The 22221-nt window shown below is 41.6% G+C and overlaps 1 protein-coding gene across 12 annotated transcripts in view; it reads left to right on the top strand.

Annotated features, from left to right (window-relative positions):
• Positions 1-7086: 7086 nt before the first annotated feature.
• KIDINS220 (kinase D interacting substrate 220) overlaps positions 7087-22221 on the top strand; it is a 103706-nt gene continuing 88571 nt past the window's right edge. For 7 of the 12 annotated variants that reach the window (XM_032430184.1, XM_032430183.1, XM_032430182.1 and 4 more), the window contains exons 1-2: positions 7088-7256; positions 14073-14216. In XM_032430184.1, coding sequence (XP_032286075.1) covers positions 14109-14216 — 108 coding nt within the window. In that variant the 5' untranslated portion in view covers positions 7088-7256; positions 14073-14108. Of the gene's footprint in view, positions 7257-14072; positions 14217-22221 lie in introns of all 12 variants that reach the window. The other 5 variants (XM_032430178.1, XM_032430177.1, XM_032430189.1 and 2 more) reach the window with 2 other exon arrangements.

Here is a 22221-nt window from a genome sequence, read left to right as displayed (position 1 = left end):
CAGAGGCCCTCTGCTTCCTTACCCGACCCAGCCCTCTACTGAACACCGTATAAGGTCAGTTTTGACCTCTGTTGCTGAATGGTGGTGGTTGGTTTTCCCTTTTTGTATCACGTGCTCTTCACAGCATTTGGCTCTGTTGACCTCTGTCTTCTTGAGATCTTTTCTCTCCTTCTGTTAAACTGTCCTTACTTGCTTCTCCTGCTGCCTCTGGATGATCACTGTTTGCAGAGACGCCACGCTGGATTCCCTGGTCACACACCTGTCTGTTCGCCTACTTCTTCAATGTCCATCCTACCCTCTGCACCTAAAACTCACAGGCACCCCAAATTTAGGACATCAAACTCATCATCTAGTTTCACCACCCAAGAACTTGTGATTGCTCTCGTAGTGCCTGTCTCACTAGCTATGGTATGGTATGGTTACCCAGGTCAGAAACCGTGCACCACCCTTAGCCTTCCTTACCCACTGAGACTTCCTCATGCCCCACCTCCTGTACAACTAACGGACTCTCTGCTGCCCCTGCCCCCTCATTTCTCACCTAGCTCATAACTGTGCTTGCCTTGCACCCTCTGGGCATGTCTTCAACCCATTCTCTAATGTGCAGCCTTGAGCCATCTCCAAAATCAACATGTTTCATTTTCCTGCTTCAAGAAGGAAACTGTTGGCCAAAACCTTTCTGATAAGTTCAAACTCTTAAGTATGGCATAAAATCTATGATCTAATAACCCCTGCTCATCCTTCTTGGTGCTTTTCTCTCCTGATTTACACCCCTGACAGTACACACGTACTGCTATGGACTGAATGTGTCCCCCATGAAATTCATGTTGGAATCCTAACCCCAGGGGGATGGTGTGAGGAGGTGGGGTCTTCGGGAGGTGTTTAGGTCATGGGGGTGGGACCCTCAAATTGCGATTAGTGCCCTTATAAAAGAGACCCCAGAGAGCTCCCTTGCCCCTTCCATCATGGAGGACATGGTGTAAATGTTGGCAGACTGCAACTTGCAAGAGGGCCTCTCACTGAACTTGACCAAGCTGGCACCCCGATTTTAAACTTCCAACCTACAGAACTGTGAGAAATAAGTTTCTGTTGGTTATAAGGCACCTAGTCTATGGTACTTTGTTAAACAGTCTGAATGGACTAAGGCACTCACCTTTATAATGTTCCAGCCATGTTGGATAATTATACTTTCCCCAGTTTCTCTCTCCTGCCTTTCTACCTGCTGTTCCCTTACCCAGAAGTCCCCTCCATACCATATCCCCCACCACCAGCCCCGTCCTGCCTAGCTAACTCTGGTTTCATCATCAGGATACGGCCTCATTGTCGCCAGTCAGGAAATGTTCCATGAGCTTATACTATGTGCCAGGAATAATGATGAATGCTAAGCATTCAAAGATGAGCTACTTCTCTCTGGGGCCGAGGCATGAGCCTGGGCCCGCCTAAAGCCAGCCTCCTGGGCTTCTCGTGCTAGCATTTGAAATGTTCTTTCAATCATTAGACGTGTAAAATTGTAAGTGGAAGATCTATACCTGGCCAAAAAGGAAGTTCTCTCCTGCCAAAATTTATTCAAGAGAAAAACATAATATTGAAATGCTATACTCTAGACAAAAGAAACTTCCATTCAATCACTGTGGCAGCATGAGGTCTGGATGGCTTAGCCATTCATACGGGAATTTCCACCAAAAAGGACTACCGTCGTATACTAAAAATACCTACCCACACTGTGGTTTATGGGTCCAAATTCCTAATGGAATAAAATGTCAGGGGCACATGATTATTGGAATAAAATTCCGTAGTTCTTCATCATTAGTCAGTTTCTCCCTGAGCAAACTGATTCAGAAAGTCAGATGATAGTCATTCGGGCTGTTTCCTTATATTGGATGTATTTTGAATCATCCTATTGTCTACTTTTCTGTTATTCTTGATAAAAGTTAATCAAAGTTTTCATTAATTTTATCTGTTTATGACCTACCTGTGCCCCTGAAGGAAAATTACTTTCAGGAAAAGCCTGTGCACAAGTATAATGGAAGAGAAGTACATGTGACTTACTCTCTTTACTGCCTCAAATACACATATAAATGTAGCTTGACGACCTATTTTCTGTTTTTATGGGTTGGAGTGGGTTCAGTGAACATGCAGCTTATTTGATCTGCATAGTAATTGCATCCTTAATTTCTCTCTTTCCGGGGCACCTGGGTGGCTCAGTTGGTTAAGTGACTGCCTTCTGCTCAGGTCATGATCTCAGTCCTGGGATGGAGCCCCAAGTCAGGCTCTGCGCTCAAGCACAGAGTCTGCTTGTCCCTCCCCCTCTGCTTCCCCCCCCCCCCCCCCGCCCCTCTGGCTCGCTCTCTATCTCTAAAATAAAATCTTTTTTTTAAAAATCTTTAAAAGAAAAGAATAAAAAATGTCTTTCTTCTTCCTGTTGTCTCTTTAAGTCAACTTCCTAGGTTGGCAACATGGTAATGTGTCTGCCTTGCTGGTAGCCTTGTTTGACTTTAGTTGAGCTGCAAACAACTAAAACTCAGTCTTTTTCATGTGAACTGATAATTAACTCTGTTACAACTTTCTTTCTTCCAGTTTTCCCCTCCCTGTCTCTCCCTCTCTCTCCCCAGCCCACCTGAGCATAGGGTCTTATGTTCCTTCTCTTTCCGGTGTCATCCTAGGGTGAAGGAAACTTTCTTCTGTGTGTGTGTGTGTGTGTGTGTGTGTGTGTGTTTTAATGCAAAAGGAACATATTAATCAAACTGGTCAGAGAGGACGCTGGCAAAGATACCTAGAGAAGTGATAGTCACACCATCATTAATTAAGGCAGAAAAATGGCATCTCAGGAGCATCCCTGTTCCCCTGCTGCTTTTCAGTAATGGATGTTTAAAGTAATAACTGGTCAATAAAGTTTTTACTTCAAATCTGTTAGAAAAGTTAGAGAATTCTATGTGGTGAGATTAGGGGAGATACCTCTTCAAATTTTTTGTATTTTACAAATTCTTCATAATGAACACATCTTCCTTTTTATAATCAGAGGAAAGCTGTTTTAAAAGCAAGATAGTGTGTAATTTAAGATTTTTTAAAAGATTTTTTAAGGTTTTTTTTAAAGATTTTATTTATTTATTTGACAGAGAGAGACACAGCAAGACAGGGAACACAAGCAGGGGGAGTGGGGAAGGGAGAAGCAGACTTCCCGCTGAGCAGGGAGCCCGACGTGGGGCTCGATCCCAGGACCCTGGGATCATGACCTGAGCTGAAAGCAGAATCTTAACGACTGAGGCACCCAGGCGGCCCTTTAAAAAGATTTTTATTCATTTATTTATTTTAAGGAGAGAGAGGGAGAATGTGAGCCTGAGTGGGGGGAGGAACAGAGGGGAGAGGGAGAGGGACAAGCAGACTCCCCACTGAGCTCAGAGCCCAAGGGCAGCTTGATCCCAGGACCCTAAGATCATGACCTGAGCAGAAACCAAGAGTCAGATGTTTAACTGACTGAGCCACCCAGGAGCCCCATAGCTTTTTAAGATTTCTATGGAAAATCTAATATACAAGGAAATTGAAGCCATGTAAGGAGATTGGACTGCTGAAATCCTCATCCCCATATGCTGATACTGTTAAAAAAGATGAAAGGGTGATTAAAATTACAGTGTTGATGGGGAGAGTGGTGAGGGATGGAAAGAAAACTCCTAGTTTTCCTTCCACATAATAGCACATGACAAGTAGAAAAGCCAGACTCTTGGAGTGATTTAAGTGTTTCTGCTGAAGCAAGAAAGCCCTTAGGATGAGTTTGCCAGAAAGATTTAGGCAAGCTGAACAAACTGCAGAAAGACCAAGGAAAGTGAAAAGAGAAGTTTGGAAGAAAGTTGAGGAGAAGGCATTTCAGTTCTATTTTGCAATAATTACATTGTGGCAAGATAGGAGTGTTAGAGTCCTTGAGTATGAAAGGGATAAACATTTGGCATGAGTTAGGAAATACTCATTATCAAAATAGATACAATTTCCTAAAGGTAACCATTATGTTGATAGAAGAGAATGGGCTACAGTGGGATTATAAAGTAACTTACTGTTCCTCAGGACTGCACCTGTAAATGCTCCTTGGCTATTTCTTGCTTCCCACCCCTGGATGAAATTTCCAGTAGGGCTCATCATTTCATAACTTTTCTCCTCACTCTTAGATCGTATCTAGTCACTTTTAGTCAGTAAAAGCTCTCATTTTGGTAATTAAATGCTTGGCCTGTTATAACACTAAAACCCTTCCTCAGGTTTCTTCCTTCCCCAGGTCAGACCTGAGATGGAGGGGAAACCCTGCTTAGTGAATCTTTTCTCTCCTTCATTGCTTCTCTTTCCTCCCACTCTGCCATCCTTGGAATCTGACCCTCCTCTCATCCTCCATTTAAATGTGGGCTGGAGTAAAGCCTGTTTCCAGTAGCTTTTTTCCAGGCGGTTATCTGGACTGTTTTTTTTTTTTTTTTTTTAAATATTCCTAAAAGAACAACTTGTACACGGAGTATCTTCAGGGATTTTTATTTGGGGAGAGGAGGAGGGGAGGAGGTTTAAGTAGCAAAAGCAATTGTCTTTTCAACATCTGGGACTGAATGTCCCACTTCTAGAATGGGATTTGCAAGGCTCTTAAATGAGAACTCCCCACTGCAGTGCAGAGGGGCTTGGGACCACCGAAGCTGGAGAATGACAGCTTCCTGCCCCACCTCCCCATCTTGCTTACTGCTGTATATTCCAGTTTCCCCTGAGAGAGGCTTACTGGTGAGCTGGTTCACTGTCACTCAGCATGGCTCACACATGGTGGGCAGAGGTCAGCTGATGCAAAAGCCCCTGGGCTTTCTGTGGAGGGGCGGTTGCACTAACCAAGCAATGCTGCTGCACTTGCAAAAATTATGGGGTGCAGGGGCTGGGGGGAGCAGTGTGAGGTAGGGATTATCATGGGGGCAGCTCCTCTCACAATGGTGTCCCTCAGGCGAAGGCATGCCAAGATCGAAGAACCCCATCTCCCTGAGTCATCATTTCACTAGCCAACACAATTCCGCAAGATCTTCAGTGCCTTTTGACCCAATCCACATTTTCTCTTTGTGTCCACACACTCATCAGGAAAACCTGTCAAATGCCTTGCTGACTACTCAGTACATTATGTTTAGAGTGCAGATTGCCATTCTGGGGCTACAGATCCCTATGAAACCACAAATTCCTATTCCCATGTCACTTTTACAATCAGTGGTTACTAAAACATCACCTGCTATCCTGTGTAGGCCCTCAAAAAATTATTAGACATGAGAACAGTATGTTCGTATTGAAATCACTGATTTGGACACAATGGGACTCAAACCCAAGTCTGAGAATGGTATGTCATTGGAATCAGCTGGGGAGATATTTTTAAATCCCCGAGCATGGTCTTAGTTTTTAAGAAGGTCCATGGATGGTTCTGATGTGCCAAGGTTGGGGACCATTGAAAAGTATTTCCCAGTGGATCAATCTGGCAACTCCTGGAAAAAGCCAATGAAGAGTATGGCTCTGTCAGATGTTGGCGAGACATGCATGAGACAAGGAGGCAGTACCCCAAATCATATGAGAGGGTTGTAAATAGTGTAGTTTCTTCCTTATTGGCTTACTAAGGCCAGACACTGTTCCAAACAGGGTAAGGGAGTTGGTGTGGGATAAGGATGGAGTGAACCTTAGAGTAGGGGGAAGACGGGTAAACAGGTTAAATATGCTTTAACACAAGCTCTCTCAGTACCTCTAGGCACTATGGCGTATGAAGGTGGTTACAGTGGATGGACTGACCACCTATGCTTGAGGTCAACCGGGAAGCTACACAAAATTGGGGACCACTTCAGTTGCATCCCTTGGAATCAGCTGGACAAAGAGACAGGGAAGAACATCTCGGGGAGTAAACAACACTGTGCAAAGAATGGAGATGAGACCGAGTATGGCCCAATGTTCCAGGAACTGTAAATACTTGCCATCCTGGGGGTGGGGGCAGGATAGGAGGAGAGTCATGAACAAAGCAATGGCAGGAAGTCTGGCAGGGGCAAGTACTTTTTGGTAATTTATTCTATGGAAATGGAAGCCTGCTGAGGAATTTAATCAAAGAAGTGACCCAAGGGAGCAATCTCCTGGAGAACCAGTTAGTAGGGCACCAGCAAAGGCAGGGAGAGAGTTGGGGGCTCTTGGGATAATCCTGGTGGGGAGTTTCTGCAGCCATTAAATCGGGGTTGATGAAGTGGCTGATAGGATGACCTTGGGGAGGGGAGGGAGAGCTGCATAAAACGACTTCCCAATTCCGGTCTCGGTCTCGGTCTCGGTGGATGGGGGCAGGAGCCGGGTCCCCAGACCGGAGCAGCACAGGAGGACGATCACATTGGGTGCGGGGGCGAAGAGCTCAGCTTTGCGTTGAACTCTGGAAACATCAACAGTTGAAGGAAGGGAGGTGGAATCTGAGAGTGTAGCAGCCAGAGAAATGGGAACGTAACTACGAGAATGGGAGTCACAGACGCCCAGGGAGCAGAACATTTCCAGGAGGGAGTCTGGAAAGGAGTCCACAGTAGGACGTGAGTTGAAAGCTGTCAATCGTTTTTGGCCTCGGGCAAGTCCGAGGTACCTTCAGCCCAGACCGGGTGGAGGCCAGACGGCCAGCCGGGGCTGCCCAGGGGCCCGGGGAGCCGCGCAGGGAGGAGGTGGGCTCTCTGGAAGACCAGGATAGATACAGACCCCACAGGCGCTCGGACAGGGTGGACACCTGGCCTCTGGGTTCCGGAGGAAGAGACTTGAGCGGGCCTTAGTTGGCAATGTATTAGCAATGTCTTCTGAAGTTATAATTGGGTTTATTTCTCTGCCTGAATTTTGATTACAATGGTGAATAGGGATTATAAATTAACTATAATAAAAAGAGTGACACTGTCAAGAAAATATTGCCCGTGGCACTTGTCAAAAATACACCCATTTGGAGCCCACAGGGAGGGGGCGGAGGGCCGCTGAGTCGGGGGATTCGCTGACCCTGCACCACACCCACCTCGCTCGCCGGCTCCCTGCTGCTTTCGGGCTCCCCCGCCCTCCGGGGGCGTGGCCACCGGCAGCCCCGCCCTACCGCCAGCTGCCACGTGACCTGTCAGTTTGAGGAGAGGGAGGAAAATGGCCGCCGGGTTTGGTGAGGGCGAAGCGCTGGAAGCCGCCGTCTCTCCCTTTCCCGTCTTCTGACTGCGCCCGCGGCAAAGCAGGCCCTTTCCGTTCGAGCTGCACGCGCGGTCCTTAGGCCGGATTGTGAGACGGTCAGTGCGATGGTCGGCCTCGAGGGATGACGGGGAGAGGAGGTGGGGGCGAGGCCCAGCGGGGAGGGGGCGAGGCCGGGAGCCTGGCTGGGCAAGGCCGAGTGTGGAGGGCCCGCGGCCTGGTGAGGAGGGGGTGAGGCCGGGTGTGGGGGCCCGCGGCCGGGTGAGGAGGGGGTGGCTGGGGAGGGGGCGAGGCCGAGTGTTGGCGGGGCGGCGGCCGGAGGGGGAGGGGGCGAGGCCGGGTGTGGGGGCCCGCGGCTGGGCGCCTGGGGAGCTCGAGGTCTGGCTCTTCGGAGAGGCCGCGCTAGCTGCAGCGCGGGGAAGCTCTCGGACTTGGAGTCTCCCGTGGCCAGTCTGTCAGCCGGCGGAGAGGTGCTTGGCTTGGGGGGTGGGGCGGGGCGGGGCGGGATGGGGTGGGGGGGGGGGGGGGGGGGGGGGCCTCAGTGAAACTATTTGTTTTCTTTTGTGTGGCCTCCGTTGGCACAGCCTCCATCTCGGGACCCGCCTTAGTGGGTACCCTTAAGGCAGGTGTTCCAGGTTTCTTTCCCCAGGCCTCCAAGGGCGAGGTGGTTAGTTTTCTTCCTTTGCTTTCTTGTCGGGCTTCATTTCTCCATTGCCCTGTGCAGGCCTTTGAGTGCCTGGCAAAATATCAGCAAGGCGTTGATTATGATGCTTCCATGATTTATTTATAGGGAAACGATTTCTTTGTCAGCCAGCAATATTGGATTATTTTTCTTTCAAGTTGTTTTGACATAGAGAAAGGTTTAAACCAATGAAGAATATTTTCTTATTAATAACTGTTTATGGAAGCATCTCTTTAGCCGCTAGGGGCGCTGGCTAAAAATGGAGCTTTCCTAGCCTTACCCTCCGAAATTCCCATTCAGCTGGCCTGGGGTGTGGCTCTGGAATCACTCCTTCCGATTCCAGGGGGTGATGCTGATGTTTTGTCATCGCCCACACTTTGACAGCACTGAGGACTGAACATCTAAAAATGTTTAAAGCACCTTCGGGAGCTGATGGAGAGCCAAGGGGGAGAAATGCTGCGGCCAGGTTGTGTTCTTTGTTCTCTAGCTTTAGTCGCATGGAGACTCATCAGAATCATTTTGGGGTGCTTGTTAAAATGTCAGTTCTGGGCCCGCCCCAGATCTACCGGGTGGGATTCTGGCGGAGAAGCCAAGGGATATTTGTATTTCACAAACTTGCCAGGTGGCTCTGGTGCACACAAGTTTGAGAATCCTTGTTCTGCATTCTTTGTGTGAATGATCTCCAGATCTGTTTTTACAAATATTGGGTGGATTAACCAATCCAGCTTTTTTGGAGCACCTCAAATTCAGCCTGGCCAAAGCACCCCATGGCCAGGGTGGTGAGGAGGGAGGGGGCCATAACCCTGAAGAGAAAAGTCCTGACTTCCTCCTGACTTCCCTTTTTTGTTAATGGGTACACCCTCCTTCAGTCACCTATGCTTGGCGTCTTGTCATCCTTTTTTTGAATCTACAGTCTTAGGGTTTCTTTGATGTTTACATCCAGAATCTCTCTTCTGGGTATTTTGGTAGGTTAAAAGGTCAAATATGGGGGATTTTATATTGTTTAAGCTCATATCTGTCATTTCTTCTTCATTCCCACCACCTGTCCCCTTTCTGAGGGTTGTTTTGGTGGTTCCCTGACTGGTGTCCAGAGTTCTAATTCTTTGTGTTTTTCTACCCTGGACCACATACACTGCTGGCAGGTTAACTTTCCTAGGATCATGCCAATGTGCCATCTCCCTTTTCCTGCTTTTGCTCAAAAACTGTGTTTCTCAGCTTTATCTGCCATTATGTTAGGGCTGTTTAGAAGGGAAGGAACAGAGACTTACTCTTTTACCTCAGGGAAAAGGAGATTTATAGGACTTAATGAGAATCAGTAAGAAATCAGGATCCAAGGCAGCTTCACCTTCTGCCTCTCTCTCAGGGGCCGCATTTGTTCTGTTGCTTCTCTATTCATATCTGTTAGGTTCTCTCTGCTGACTGGTTATCTCAGAACTGTATCATTTGGCACATGGCCCATAATGACTGAGTCTTTGGTTTCTGATTCTGAAGAGTTCTAAAGAGAGGAATCTCATTGGCCCGGCTTATGTTTTTGAGCATTCACATGTCCCAGATCATGTGCCTGTCTCTGATGATGGCTGATTGTAGAAGACAGGGCTGTTGGTGGCAGCAGAGCCCATGGGCAGGCGAAGACCTACAGAAGAGGCACGTTTAGTACACCTATGCAGTTTTTCAATTTGACAGTTACCTGTGATGTTTCTACTTGGTATATTCCTGTGATAGGTTCTGGGGATATAAGAACAAAGGAGAGAAAGCCCTTATCCTTGAGGAAGTTACAGATCTAACCAGCCACCCTCACTTTCCAGTCTTAGTGCTTACTTTTTACTTAAACATTCCATCCATGCTATTCATTGTTCTTGGGTGTACACTACATAGTCGCTCGGCTGTCCATGTTTATCTTCACATGAGAATACCAAGGTCTAACTGTGCATGCCAGGCCAGTTCCTGACAGTCAGGGACTACTTTTCTCTTTCTCAGCCCCAATTTTGTAGGCATTATGCCACATATAAGGTGGGTCTTGCCTTAAGAACTTGGAGTTTAGAGTTGTGGACAAGAATGAGTAAAATGGTATACGAGCAGTCAAAATTTAGGTGTATCCACAGGGTATAGAGTCTGAGAGTCAGGGCACTGGCCCAGCTTAGAGTAAGCAGCCAGTCAGTGGAGGCTTCCAGAAGAGATAATGTTAGAGCCAATCCACAAGGATGAGTAGAAACTGTCCAGGCTTATCTGTGGAGGATGGGCATTCTAAGCTGAGGGGGCAGTAAATGCAGAGGCCTAGAAAAAAGGAAGTGTGGAGTAGCCAAGGGTTGCAAGCAGATTAGTCTGCCTGGACCTGGAAGAGAGGATGTGAGTAGGGAATGTGACCTTTGGGTCAAGGGTGGGAGGGATGGGGCTGGGAGGGGAGACAGAGATGAGACTGGAATGGTAAGATGGGTCCAGATTGTGAAGGATCTGCAAATCTTCACCATCATAATCCAGAATTGTGTTTGAGTCCTGACTGCCCCGCACAGAGCAAAGCTTTTTATGGGAATTATAGAATTGAATCTTTACAGTTGCTTTCAAAGGCTTTGAGTGTTTCAGTCTCTTGAACAACTTGTGAGTAATAAAGCCATCATCTTTTGTTCTCCCAGCGTGAATTTATGGGGAACTAACAGAAGGATTTTAAAAGAAGCGTATTTTAGATCACTCTTGCTTCAATGTGGCAACTTGATTGAGGTGGGGGAAGACTGGAGAGAGGAGAATAAGTTGGGGGACTGTCACATTGATCCAGGTGAGAGATGGTACAGTAGTAATTCTTAGGACAGGTGCCTAGATTACAACAGTTTCCTCTTTTCTGGAAACAGTGCCAATACTATGTGACCTTGTAACCCCTTCCCAACCCTGTGACTATAGTAAATTGGTTCTGGTTGGCACTTGACCCAACCTGGGACTTTTGAATCTGGGAACAAAGAATAGTCTGCTTTCTCTGTTTTGAGAAACTATCTGATTTGGGACTAGATAGCTATTGGCAGCCATATTCCCATTTGTGTAGAGGAAGTTGGTCTATAATGAAAGTAGATTAAGCCAATAGAGAACGAGAATTCTACTGGCATTTGAAGTCCAGTGGCACCCACCATTCCCACAGTGTGGTTATGGGAAATAAATCAGTATCCTTAAGATAAATTTCCTGTTTTGCTTAAGCTAGTTTAAATTTGTCTCTTGTACCCAAAGGAGTCTTGATTAGCATAGATGATGAAGACCCTAAAGTAGGGCACTGAGAGTCGGTTAGGCCAATGTGAGATGTTAGGAAATATGTTAGACAGAAAATGGTAATGGTTGTATTCTGGAGAGAGTGGTCGATGCTTTGATATAGTGGATGTGAGGATGGTGTTCAAAATGGAAGGAGTAAATTGAGCAAAGGCAGGTGTGTGGAGCAGCATGCAGGTAGGGACAACTTTGACTGCGTCAGCTTCGCTGGGCTTTGGGAGGAAGTGGTGCTGGTATAAAGAGAGAAGAGTGGTAGTTAGAACCAGATCCTGGACGCCTTACTGAGGTATTAGAATTGATCCTATAAGATGTGAGAACAAGTGAAGGCATTGGATATTGGTTAATAAAAATCTCTTACTGGTTTGCAATGACAGAAGTATCATATATTTGGGGATGTGATGTACAGCATAGGAAGTACAGTCAGTAATATTGTAATAACTTTGTGTGGTGATGGATGGCAACTAGACTTAGGGGGATCAGGAGGTATACTTTGAAACTAATAGGATATTGTATGTCCATTATACTTCAGGAAAAACAAAGTATCACATTCTGGAAAATTAGGAAATAAAATTTCTAAAGAAAATAAAAATTACATTAATGCCATCACCATTTGATCTGTTTCATTTCGGTATTTAAAAATGTGTATATTTATAATAGTTGAGCTGCTGTATATGTAGTTGGGTTTTTTTTTTTTAGTTAATTTTTTCTGCCACAGAATATATCACAAGCATTTTTTTTGGTCAATAATAATTTTTTGAAACATTTGGTGACTGTGTATTATTCCACTGTGTGAACATAACTTACGTTATCTCCCATCTCTAAGTTTCTTGTTCTTATGAATAAAATTGTGTTGTATTTAAAATCTTTGTCCATGTTTCCTGTGTTTTTAGAATTGATACCTAGGAGTGAAGTTACTGGATCAAGTAACATAACTTTTTTTTGAGGATTTTTGAAAAATAGGTATTATTGAGGTACCATTTATATCAATATTATTTACCTTTTTTACTGTCCAGTTTTGAATTTTGACAAATGCATATAATCATGTAAATACCACCACAAGCAGAATATAGAGCAGTCCCAGAACTTCCCCAATTCTCTTGCACCTAATGTAGTCCCCTCATTCTCCTCCTTTAGACTGACAACCTCTGATCTGTTTTCTGTCCATATAGTTTTCCTTTTCCAGAATGTCATATAAATGGAATCATATGGTGGAATAGTTTCTGTCTTCTGGTCCCCAGAGATACACTTCCACCCCATGTGCAAAACACATCACCCTATCCCAAGGCCCTCCAAAGTGTCAGCTCATTAAAGCATTCACTCAAAGTTCAAAATCTCATTTGAATCTCATCAGCTCTCAAGTTCTAAATCTAAATCAGGTATGAGTGAGGCTCTGGGTAGAGTCCATCTTGAGGCATGATTCCTATCCATCTGTGAACCTGTGAAACTTGAGAAATAAGTCATATGCTATAAAATACAATGAGGGGACAAACTTGGGATACCAGTAATTGACATTGCTCAAGAAGGGGGAAAATGGAAGGAAAAAAGATGTCACCAGTCTCAAGTAATTTTATTCTCTTAGAGCAAAAATTTTTAATTTTGGTGAACTCTGATTTATCACTTTTCTTTTTTTGAGGACCATGCTTTTCGTGTTATATCAAATCTTTGCTTAATCCAAAATAGTATATATTATCTTCCAAAAGTTTTGTGCTTTTAGATATTTATGTCAATTTTAGTATATGTATTTTATGCAAGGTATGCATTGAGATTTGTTTATTTGCATTTCGATGTCCAGTTGGGTAAAACAACATGCCTGCTTTTTTTGAATTTACATTCTAGTAGTGGTAGATGGACAATAAACACACAATATGATATATTTGCAATGGTGGTTAAGTGCCACGGATAACATAAAGCAGAGCAGGGGGGTGGGAGTGTGGGGACCGCTACGGAGGATGTGTGAGGTTATTACTATATTACATCACAGGGTCAGGTTAGAATTTCCTAATCAGGTGAGTGAAGGAAGTGAGGGAGGGGGCCATGTGCATTTCTGGTGGAAGAGATTTAGGTAGACAGAATCCCTGGGGTGGCACAGCGCTTGGCATGTTCAAGCCGTGAAATGGGTAAGGGGGAGTGGTAGGAGATGAGGTCAGTTAGAGTCTTCGAGACCAAGGTAACACATGTGATTTGAATTCTTTGAGAAGCCATTGGAGGGCTTTGAGCAAGGAAGGATGGAATCTGACTCAGTGCTACTCCAGGCGGGCTTCTTCAGGCAGCAGCTGAAGTGGTAGCATCTCCTGGGAGCTTATTAAAGATGCAGACTCGGGCTGTACCCATACCTACTGAATCAGAATCTCTGAGGGTAAGGCCCAGGCATCTGTTTTACAAGGTCTCTAGGTGATTCTGATGCATATTATGGTTTAAGAAGCTCTGGTCAGACTTAGGTTTTCAGAAGATCATTGTGGTGGCTTGTGGAGGATAGACTGTGGGGAAGGCAAATGGAAGTAGGAAGAGCAGTTGGGATCTAGATGAGAACTCACAGTGGCTTGGGCCAAGGTGGTTGTGATGGAGGTGGTGAGTAGTAGTTAGATGTTAAATATGTTTTATAGGTGAAGCCAAAAGGATTCTCTAATAGATTGAATGTAGAGTGTCGAGGACGAGGTAAGTCATGGATAATTCCATGGAAGAATGGAGCTGGAGCTGCCATTTACAGAGATGAAGGAACAATGGAGCACTTTCTTCTGTTTAGGGGTGGTGATGAGGATGGCTTGGGGGATGCATCTGGGATTTGGATGAGTTAAGATTGAGAGGTATGTGAGTCATGGGAAGGGAGGGGTGGGCATTTTGACAGCTGAACTATGGGGCCTTGTTTTTACTCCTGCCAGTGGAGGTGTGTTTGTACAAGTGTAAGGTTAAAAAGGATAATATAGTTAGTAGTAAATTAGTTTTTTCCTAATCACAAATTATGTGTTATTTAATCTGCTTTTAACAGGTATTGGAATAAAGATAACTGCAGCTTTCTGTGAAGATGTCAGTTCTGATATCACAGAGTGTAATAAATTATGTAGAGGAAGAAAACATTCCTGCCCTGAAAGCTCTTCTTGAAAAATGCAAAGATGTAGATGAGAGAAATGAGGTAAGACCAAGTTTCCTTTCTTTTTCTTTTTTTCACGCCCAGTGTAGGGCTTGAACTCACGACCCTGGGATCAAGAGTCGGATGCTCTACTAACTGAGCCAGCCAGACACCCCCTAAGACCATGTTTCTAAAATTAAATTCTTTACACGAATATTTGTTGACTACCAACTACTCTGTACAAGGCATTGTGCTAAGCATACAGGTGAGTATGAAATATAAAGTTCTTAGGCTTGGTAAGATTGTTAAAAGTACTTCAAATTCCATACTTTTGGAATACATTTGAACTCATATACATGATTAAGTATGGAGTTTAGATTTATGATTGACTCTTTTTTTTTATAGATGGAATAATCAATATTTGGGAAGTTTGATGACTGAAGTCTGAAGTGTTTCTAGGAAGTTTTAGAGAGCTTCTAGACCCAATCTTCTTAGAAATAGATTAGACAAAATTTTTAAAATATTTTCTTTAATGGAAACTCAGTTCTCTTTCTGAGTTATTCATTCCACACACTTAGGGATTTTAAACAGACTGCATTTTTTTTTTAAATTTTTCATTGTTATGTTAATCACCATACATTACATCATTAGTTTTTGATGTAGTGTTCCATGATTCATTGTTTGTGTATAACACCCAGTGCTCCATGCAGAACGTGCCCTCTTTAATACCCATCACCAGGCTAACCCATCCTCCCACCCCCCTCCCCTCTAGAACCCTCAGTTTGTTTTTCAGAGTCCATTGTCTCTCATGGTTCGTCTCCCCCTCCGACTTCCCCGCCTTCATTCTTCCCCTAAACAGACTGCATCTTTAAGAGACAGTTAAATAGGTTGTGGGTTTTGTTTAATAAGATAGGGAAGTATATATTTACCATTTTTTAAAAAAGATTTTATTTATTTATTTGACAGAGAAAGAGATAGTGAGAGCAGGAACACAAGCAGGGGGAGTGGGAGAGGGAGAAGCAGGCTTCCCGCTGAGCAGGGAGCCCGATGTGGGACTCAATCCCAGGACCCTGGGATCATGACATGACCTGAAGGCAGACTCTTAACGACTGAGCCACCCAGGGGCCCCCATATATTTACCATTTTCATTAACTTCTATTAGATATTTCTATTCAACAATACAAATAAGTAAACTATTGATTTTATTTCATCATGAAGCACCACAGTACAGCATTTTAGGGATTAAAAAACTTTTAGTATGAATTCTTTAAGTGCCAAAGTTTGTATTTATTTTGTAAAATTTAAGAAAAATAAAACTTAAGCTGAGCCTCACTGGCTCAGCTTGAAGAGCATGTGACCATTGATCTTCTGATTGTGAGTTCGAGCCCCACATTGGGTGTAGAGATTACTTAAAAATAAAGAAATAAATAAACTTAAGAAAAAAACAAAACTTTCTTAAAACTGTATTTTCAATGTAGTATAATTTTTTTGCCAGTGGATAGGTGAATGAGGAGTGATACATGTATATGTATGTCTGTATGTGTGTACATATATGTATCTGTGTGTGTAGACATGTAAAGAGTTTCATTTTTTTTGTTATGGGGACAAAATATAAAATTTATCATCTGAACCATTTCATTTGTGTTCACTTGTGTGACTAATTCATAATGTTGTGAAATATCTCCAGAACTTTTTCAAATCTAAAACTTCATACCTGTAAAACAGCAACTCCCTATTTCTTTCTCTCTCCAGCTCCTGGTAACTCTTCTTCTACTTTCTGTTTCTATGAATTTGACTACTCTCAGTACCTCATATAAGTGGAATCTTACAGTATTTGTCTTTGTGGTGGCTGATTTCACTTAGCATATCCTTAAGGTTCAATCATGTTGTAGCATGTGACAAGATTTCTTTCCTTTTCATTTTATTTAAAGATTTTATTTTATTTATTTGAGAGAGAGAGAACGAACAAATGAGCAGTGGGGAGGGGCAGAGGCAGAGGGAGAAGCAGACTCGCCACTGAGCAGGGAGCCTGATGCGGGGTTTTACCCCAGGACCCTGGGATCATGACCTGAGCTGAAGGTAGATGCTTAACCGACTGAGCCACCCAGGTGCTCTGATTTCTTTCCTTTTTAAAGCTAAATACTATTCCATTGAATTTTGCTTATGCATTTATCTGTTGATGGACAGTTGGGTTTTTTTCTTCCTCTTGTCTGTTGTGAATAGTGCTGCTATGAACATGAATATGCAAATATTGTAAATGTTTTTAAAGTTGTGGAATCAGCAATTATTACTTTATGATTATGATTATTATTTTTGACATAGGGTACCTAATTTCATTAAATGTTAATTGTCATAAGGAAATCTTAACATAAAATTTTGTTATTTTGTCATTGCAGTAACCTTATGATAGTTAATGATTTTATTGAATCAGCTCATTTAATTTGCTTAGCAACTCTTTAAAGAATAATGCTGTTATTTATCTTGATTTACAGGTAAATGGCTTAATCCCTTAGTTTCTTATCCCAGATATTATCTGCTAGAACCCAAATTTGAACTCTGTTCTGTTTTATTTCAAGCTATAATCTGTTTATGCTCAATTGCCATTCTTTGAGTTTTCAGAATAAGTTTATCTAATGATATGCCGATATTTTCAGTGTTTCTATATTGAACACAATATGTTTTGGTTAGGTAACTCTTCTGTGATTATGTGTTGTCAATAATTGTTTTAAATAAGAGAGAAAATTTGTAATTGGAGATTGTTCATTGTTATAAAGAGTTATTTACAAAAGTAGTCATTTTATTAGCATATATTAGCATATTTGGAATAATAAAATGATATTTTAAAAAGATCAAATTTTACTTCATAGACATTTTCTATGGGAATACTGAGAAAATAGCTTCACTTAGGAGAAATATAGCACATCAATAAGCACAAAAGTATATTAATCTTATTCCCATAAAGAATGAAGTGTATTTGGTATAGAGCTTCACTAGATATCATGCATGAGGTAGCATTTAACTGATATTAATGGTATTTATTTTTAAATTTTTAGTATTAATTTATTTAGAGAGCACACATGTGGAGGGAGGTGAAGAGGGAGAGGGAGAGGGATAATCTCAAGTAGATGCCGTGCTGAGTGTGGAGCCCGATGAGGGGCTCGATCTCACAACCCTGAGATCATGACCTGAGGTGAAATCATGAGTCAGCTGCTTAACCAAATGAGCCACCCAGGCACCCCAGATATTAATGGTAATTATATCTAGTTTAGTATTGCATCAGTTGAAATTGGAGTTTTAAAATAATGATTTGAAACAACCTGGATTTTTCAATTATGGCTCAATATGAGGGTTGGAGAGAAAGTAGCTTTCTCAAGGCCTTTTTTGGCATTTTGCTTACAGCTTCTGATAAAATTTAAACTTTATAGAATTCTGTAAAGTTGTGTGGATTTTCTTCTCTTCTTTCTTGCCCTTTAAAGTATTTAATTACTTTATGTTAATGTGTTTTGTTTATCAGTTTTGAAAAGGTCTCTGAAAGATTACATCAATAAAATAAAATAAAATAATGTGGGGAAATTGCCGTACTGTGTTTAGCATACAATTGGCTGTCATCAGTAAATGCTAATTTCTTGTCTTCTTTTCTCTCTGCTTTATTTATAAACTAGGTAGCTCGTGGCCTGTGAATATTCTCAGTAATGGCAGATCTTTGCCCTTTGTAGAGAAGTGAAGACTTTCCTTTCTTTTTCTTTTTCCTTTTCCTTTCCCTTTCTCTTCCCCTTCTCCTTCCCTTCCCTTTTAGAAAAGAACAGAAAGTTACTCTCAGCTCTTCTTGGTACAAGATTATAGTGCTGAAGTGGGAATCTAAATTCAAGGGGTGCATTTTGTTATGTGCTTAGAAAAAGGCTCTGAGGGACATTTCAAAGGAAAATTTAAAAATGTTTTAATTTCACTAAAATTATTGGAAGAAGTATATATTCTCCAAAGGTTTGCTTTAAAGGGCAATGGTTATTGAGGTGTAGTACATCTAAATCAATAGAAGTAGGACTACCTAGGAATTGGGAAGAGCAAAGAAATGCTGAATAGGAAATATTTTTGCATTGTAGTCTTCTGGGAAGCTGAGATAAGTATGGGACCTGTTGGGGAAACTTCAGTTGGTGCAGTGTTTGTTCTAATGTGTTTTGGCTTGAGGTTATTACAAGTGGAGTAGGTAGGGTTACATGAAGTATGTGATTCTGTGTATTTTGGGAAGCAATGGACTTGGGGTTTACTGGGATGTGTGGGATTAGGTATGGAAGGGGCCTTTAGTGATTCATTTTGAAGCAGAAAAATAAAGTTGTCATGGCTGTTTCTAAGTTACTCTGTCTCCACAAGTGTAGTTACAAGATTGGTTAAGCAAGAACTAATAGAATAAATAAATGTTTTGTTTTAAGGCCTAGCTTATAAGGTAACTTTTCTTCTATCTTTGAAAATTTAATACAACTTCATGGTAACCTTTTTTGAAAATTATTTATCTTTTTGATTAGTGTAGCTATAAAAGGTGTATCAGTTGAGAATTACTTTGGATTGCATGTAATAGCTCCTAAAACAGTGTCTTAATCAAAGTAAGGTCTTACTTTTCTCACATGATGACAAGCTGGAGGAACCATTCCAAGGTTGTTATGATGGCTTCAGGGTATCTTCCCAGGCTCCTTCTTCCCATCTCTCCACTCCTCACTGAGTGCTGGTGACTGCGTATCAGCCATCTTGCTACAACTCCAGCACTGTGTCCACATATGGGGCAAGAAGAAGGAAAAAGACATGCCGGCTGAGCTTAGTCTAATTACCGAGCTATCCTGGGAGACTTAACTAGAGCAGTATCATGGGATTATTTCCAGCTGCAAGTGAAGCTGAACAATGTGGATTTTTTTAGCTGAGCACATTGCTACGCCTAAACAAAATCCTGTCACTCTGGGTACTGGAGAGACAAATAATAGTTTTTGCGAGAGAAACTAATGACTATTCAAGTCTTTCGTCTGGCTTGTTTCTAGTTAATCAAATTTATACCATCTTTCTTATTTGTGTTATAGGTATTTATGCACATCTATGTTATTTTTTCCCTCATACTTTAGAAGCACCTATCTCTGTGAACAATCTGAAATGTGACTGTGACCCCAGAAAGTAAACAGAAAACTTCTGAGTCTCTGGAATTACTAATCTGAAAACTCTGATGTAAAATTCATATATCCTTAGGGCCATGGATTCAGGATTAATTGGCTTTAATTTATGTATTATACCAATGACTTTGTTATCTCACTTTTTATCTCAGTCCATTAGAATGGAGAAGGATGCTATAGAAAGTTTGTCAAAGAGGTGTTAGAGCTGACAGAGGCAAGCTTGGTGTGATAATTGATGTCTGTAGTTATGACTCAATTGTAAACATGTTTAAGGTAATCTGTTTAACAAGTAGTAAGTAATGTGTGCATTGCTTTTTAAAATAATGTTTATCATAAAATATATAATCAAATTTAATGTTTAAAGGATAAACTTTTTCACCTGGAAAATCTATTTATGCATAATACCTCATTCCCTAATGACTTTGGTTGAATGATGTATAATTTAGTATCCATTGTTATATAAGAATGTTTCTATTTAATGTGATTTACTTTTGTACTTTGTTTAAATGAGTATTTGTGTTTAACTCTTTACTTGTATTATTCTTATAAAAGCATCTGTTGTACTTTGTCAGTTATTATAATTATTTGCTTTTTTATATGTTGCCACTGACAGATTTTTTTAATTCTTTGAGCCTTTGCTCACTCATTTACTCAACAAATATTTGAGTACCTGTGTGACAGTCACTGTCCTTCACACTGGCAATACAGTATTATTATTATTATATTATTACTATTTTTGCATTTACACTTATGTTTATTTTTTTCATACAGTGTAATATTATTTTCAGATGTACAATTTAGTGATTCAGCACTTCCATACAATACCTGGTGCTCATCATGACAAGTGTAGTCCTTGATCCCAGTCACCTTTTTAACCCATCCCCGAACCCATCTCCCCTCTGTTAACCATCAGTTTGTTCTCTATATTTAAGAGTCTTTTTCTTGGTTTGCCTCTCTTTTTTGGGGAAAACAGTACTAAATTAAAAAAAAAAAAAAGCAGACATGCTTCTCACCCTCATGGAGTTTAGAGCCTTTAGGAGAAATGGACAATAATCAGTTGTTAATCACACAAATATAAGTAATTACAAACAAGGATTAGTATAGTAAAGGAAGATTAGAGGGGGTTAGTTAGGCTTCCTTGAAGGGTTGATGTTTGACCCAAGAACTGAAGGATGGGTGGCAGTTAATTGGGTGGGACAGAGGGAAAACTTTGTGTGAGTGTCCAGAGATGGGAAAGACCTTAAGGGTATGTTGGTGAGGAGGAAATGGCATGGAGTAAGTTTTGAGGTAGTCCTGCCATGGCCACTGTAAGTATTTTGGTTCTGATCCAAAAGAGCAATAGAAAACCACTGAAGATTTTAGGCAGAGAAACGATGCCATATTAGCATTTTAAAAAATCACAGATATTTTCCACCACACTGATATACACATAAGTAGATGCTTAAATAAATATTTGTCTAATTGAACTTAATTCTTGGTGTAAATTTTTTCTCATATACCTTAGTAAATCTTTAGTACTATCACTGTTAGCCCAGTGCTGCTCATCTGTTTCATACCATGGCACTTACAGAAGATGACCATGTGTGTATTGTACTTGGGGTAGATGAGTCTTGCTGCTGGAGGGAACCCATCCCAGACCTGGCTGCCCGGGTCCTGCCGCACTGTCTCAGAGCTCAGGAAGTACTGTCTCTTACTACTGTGGCTCATTCTAGGCACACAGGCTGGGCAAGTGTGTAATTAGAAGAAGCTTTAGTTTAATGAATTAAGGTTTTAAGGGAGGTCTTAAAAAACTATATATATATTATATATAGTACCTATATTGTTTTTATTTATTGTTTTACTTTCCTCCCTCTTGTCCTGATGAACATCTTATATATACAGTTAAAATCATGTTCTATATCATATTTTATCTGGTATAGTTAGAAAATTTTGTTATTTTTTTTGAATGTTTATGCGGCTTTATTTACAACCAAACACCAGAAGCTAACAAAATGCTTTTCAGTAAATGAATGGACAAATAAACTGGTACATCCATATTCTGACAACCCAGAATGCAGTTGTGATCCACTAGTCAGAACGGAAGCTTATGGATGGATCACTAATTTTAGGCAATATGCACCTTTTTTAAAAAAAATTTTTTTTATTATGTTATTAATCACCATACATTACATCATTAGTTTTTGATGTAGTGTTCCATGATTCATTGTTTGCATATAACACCCAGTGCTCCATGCAGTACGTGCCCTCTTTAATACCCATCACCAGGCTAACCCATGCTCCCACCTCCCTCCCCTCTAAAACCCTCAGTTTGTTTCTCAGAGTCCATATTTTCTCATGATTTGTCTCCCCCTCCGATTTCCCCCCCTTCATTCTTCCCTTCCTGCTATCTTCTTCTTTTTTTCTTAACATATAATGTATTATAGATATGCTAAGATTTTTATATATATTGTGGTAATTACTTTTCAGAGCCTAGTATTCATGTTTACTTATTTTGAATGAAATTGTAGTGCCAAAACCAGACTAATAATGCTGTAGTAAAAAAATGTTTCAGGGACGCCTGGGTGGCTCAGTCAGTTGAGTGTCTGCCTTCGGCTCAGGTCATGATCCGGGGGTTCTGGGATCGGGTACCACATCAGGCTCCTTGTTCAGCAGGGAGCCTCCTTCTCCCTCTGCCTGCTGCTTCCCCTGCTTGTGCTCTCTCTCCCTCTCTCTCTTTCTGACAAATAAATAAAATCTTTAAAAAATTTTTTTCTTTTTCTCTTTGACTTCTATATTATTAGCAAACTGAAAACTTAAGATTTCAAACGTGTTTCTAAATTTAAGAAATTCTGTAAACAATGTTTAACATACTGTTGTGAAAACATGACTGTGGTATATTTAACTGTGGCATTTCATAAAGCCCTCTGTGTCTTTTATAT

Source organism: Phoca vitulina, unplaced genomic scaffold (genome assembly GCF_004348235.1).
Source record: "Phoca vitulina isolate PV1807 unplaced genomic scaffold, GSC_HSeal_1.0 scaffold42, whole genome shotgun sequence".
NCBI classification, from domain to species: domain Eukaryota; kingdom Metazoa; phylum Chordata; class Mammalia; order Carnivora; family Phocidae; genus Phoca; species Phoca vitulina.
This window is presented reverse-complemented; position numbering and strand designations above follow the sequence as displayed.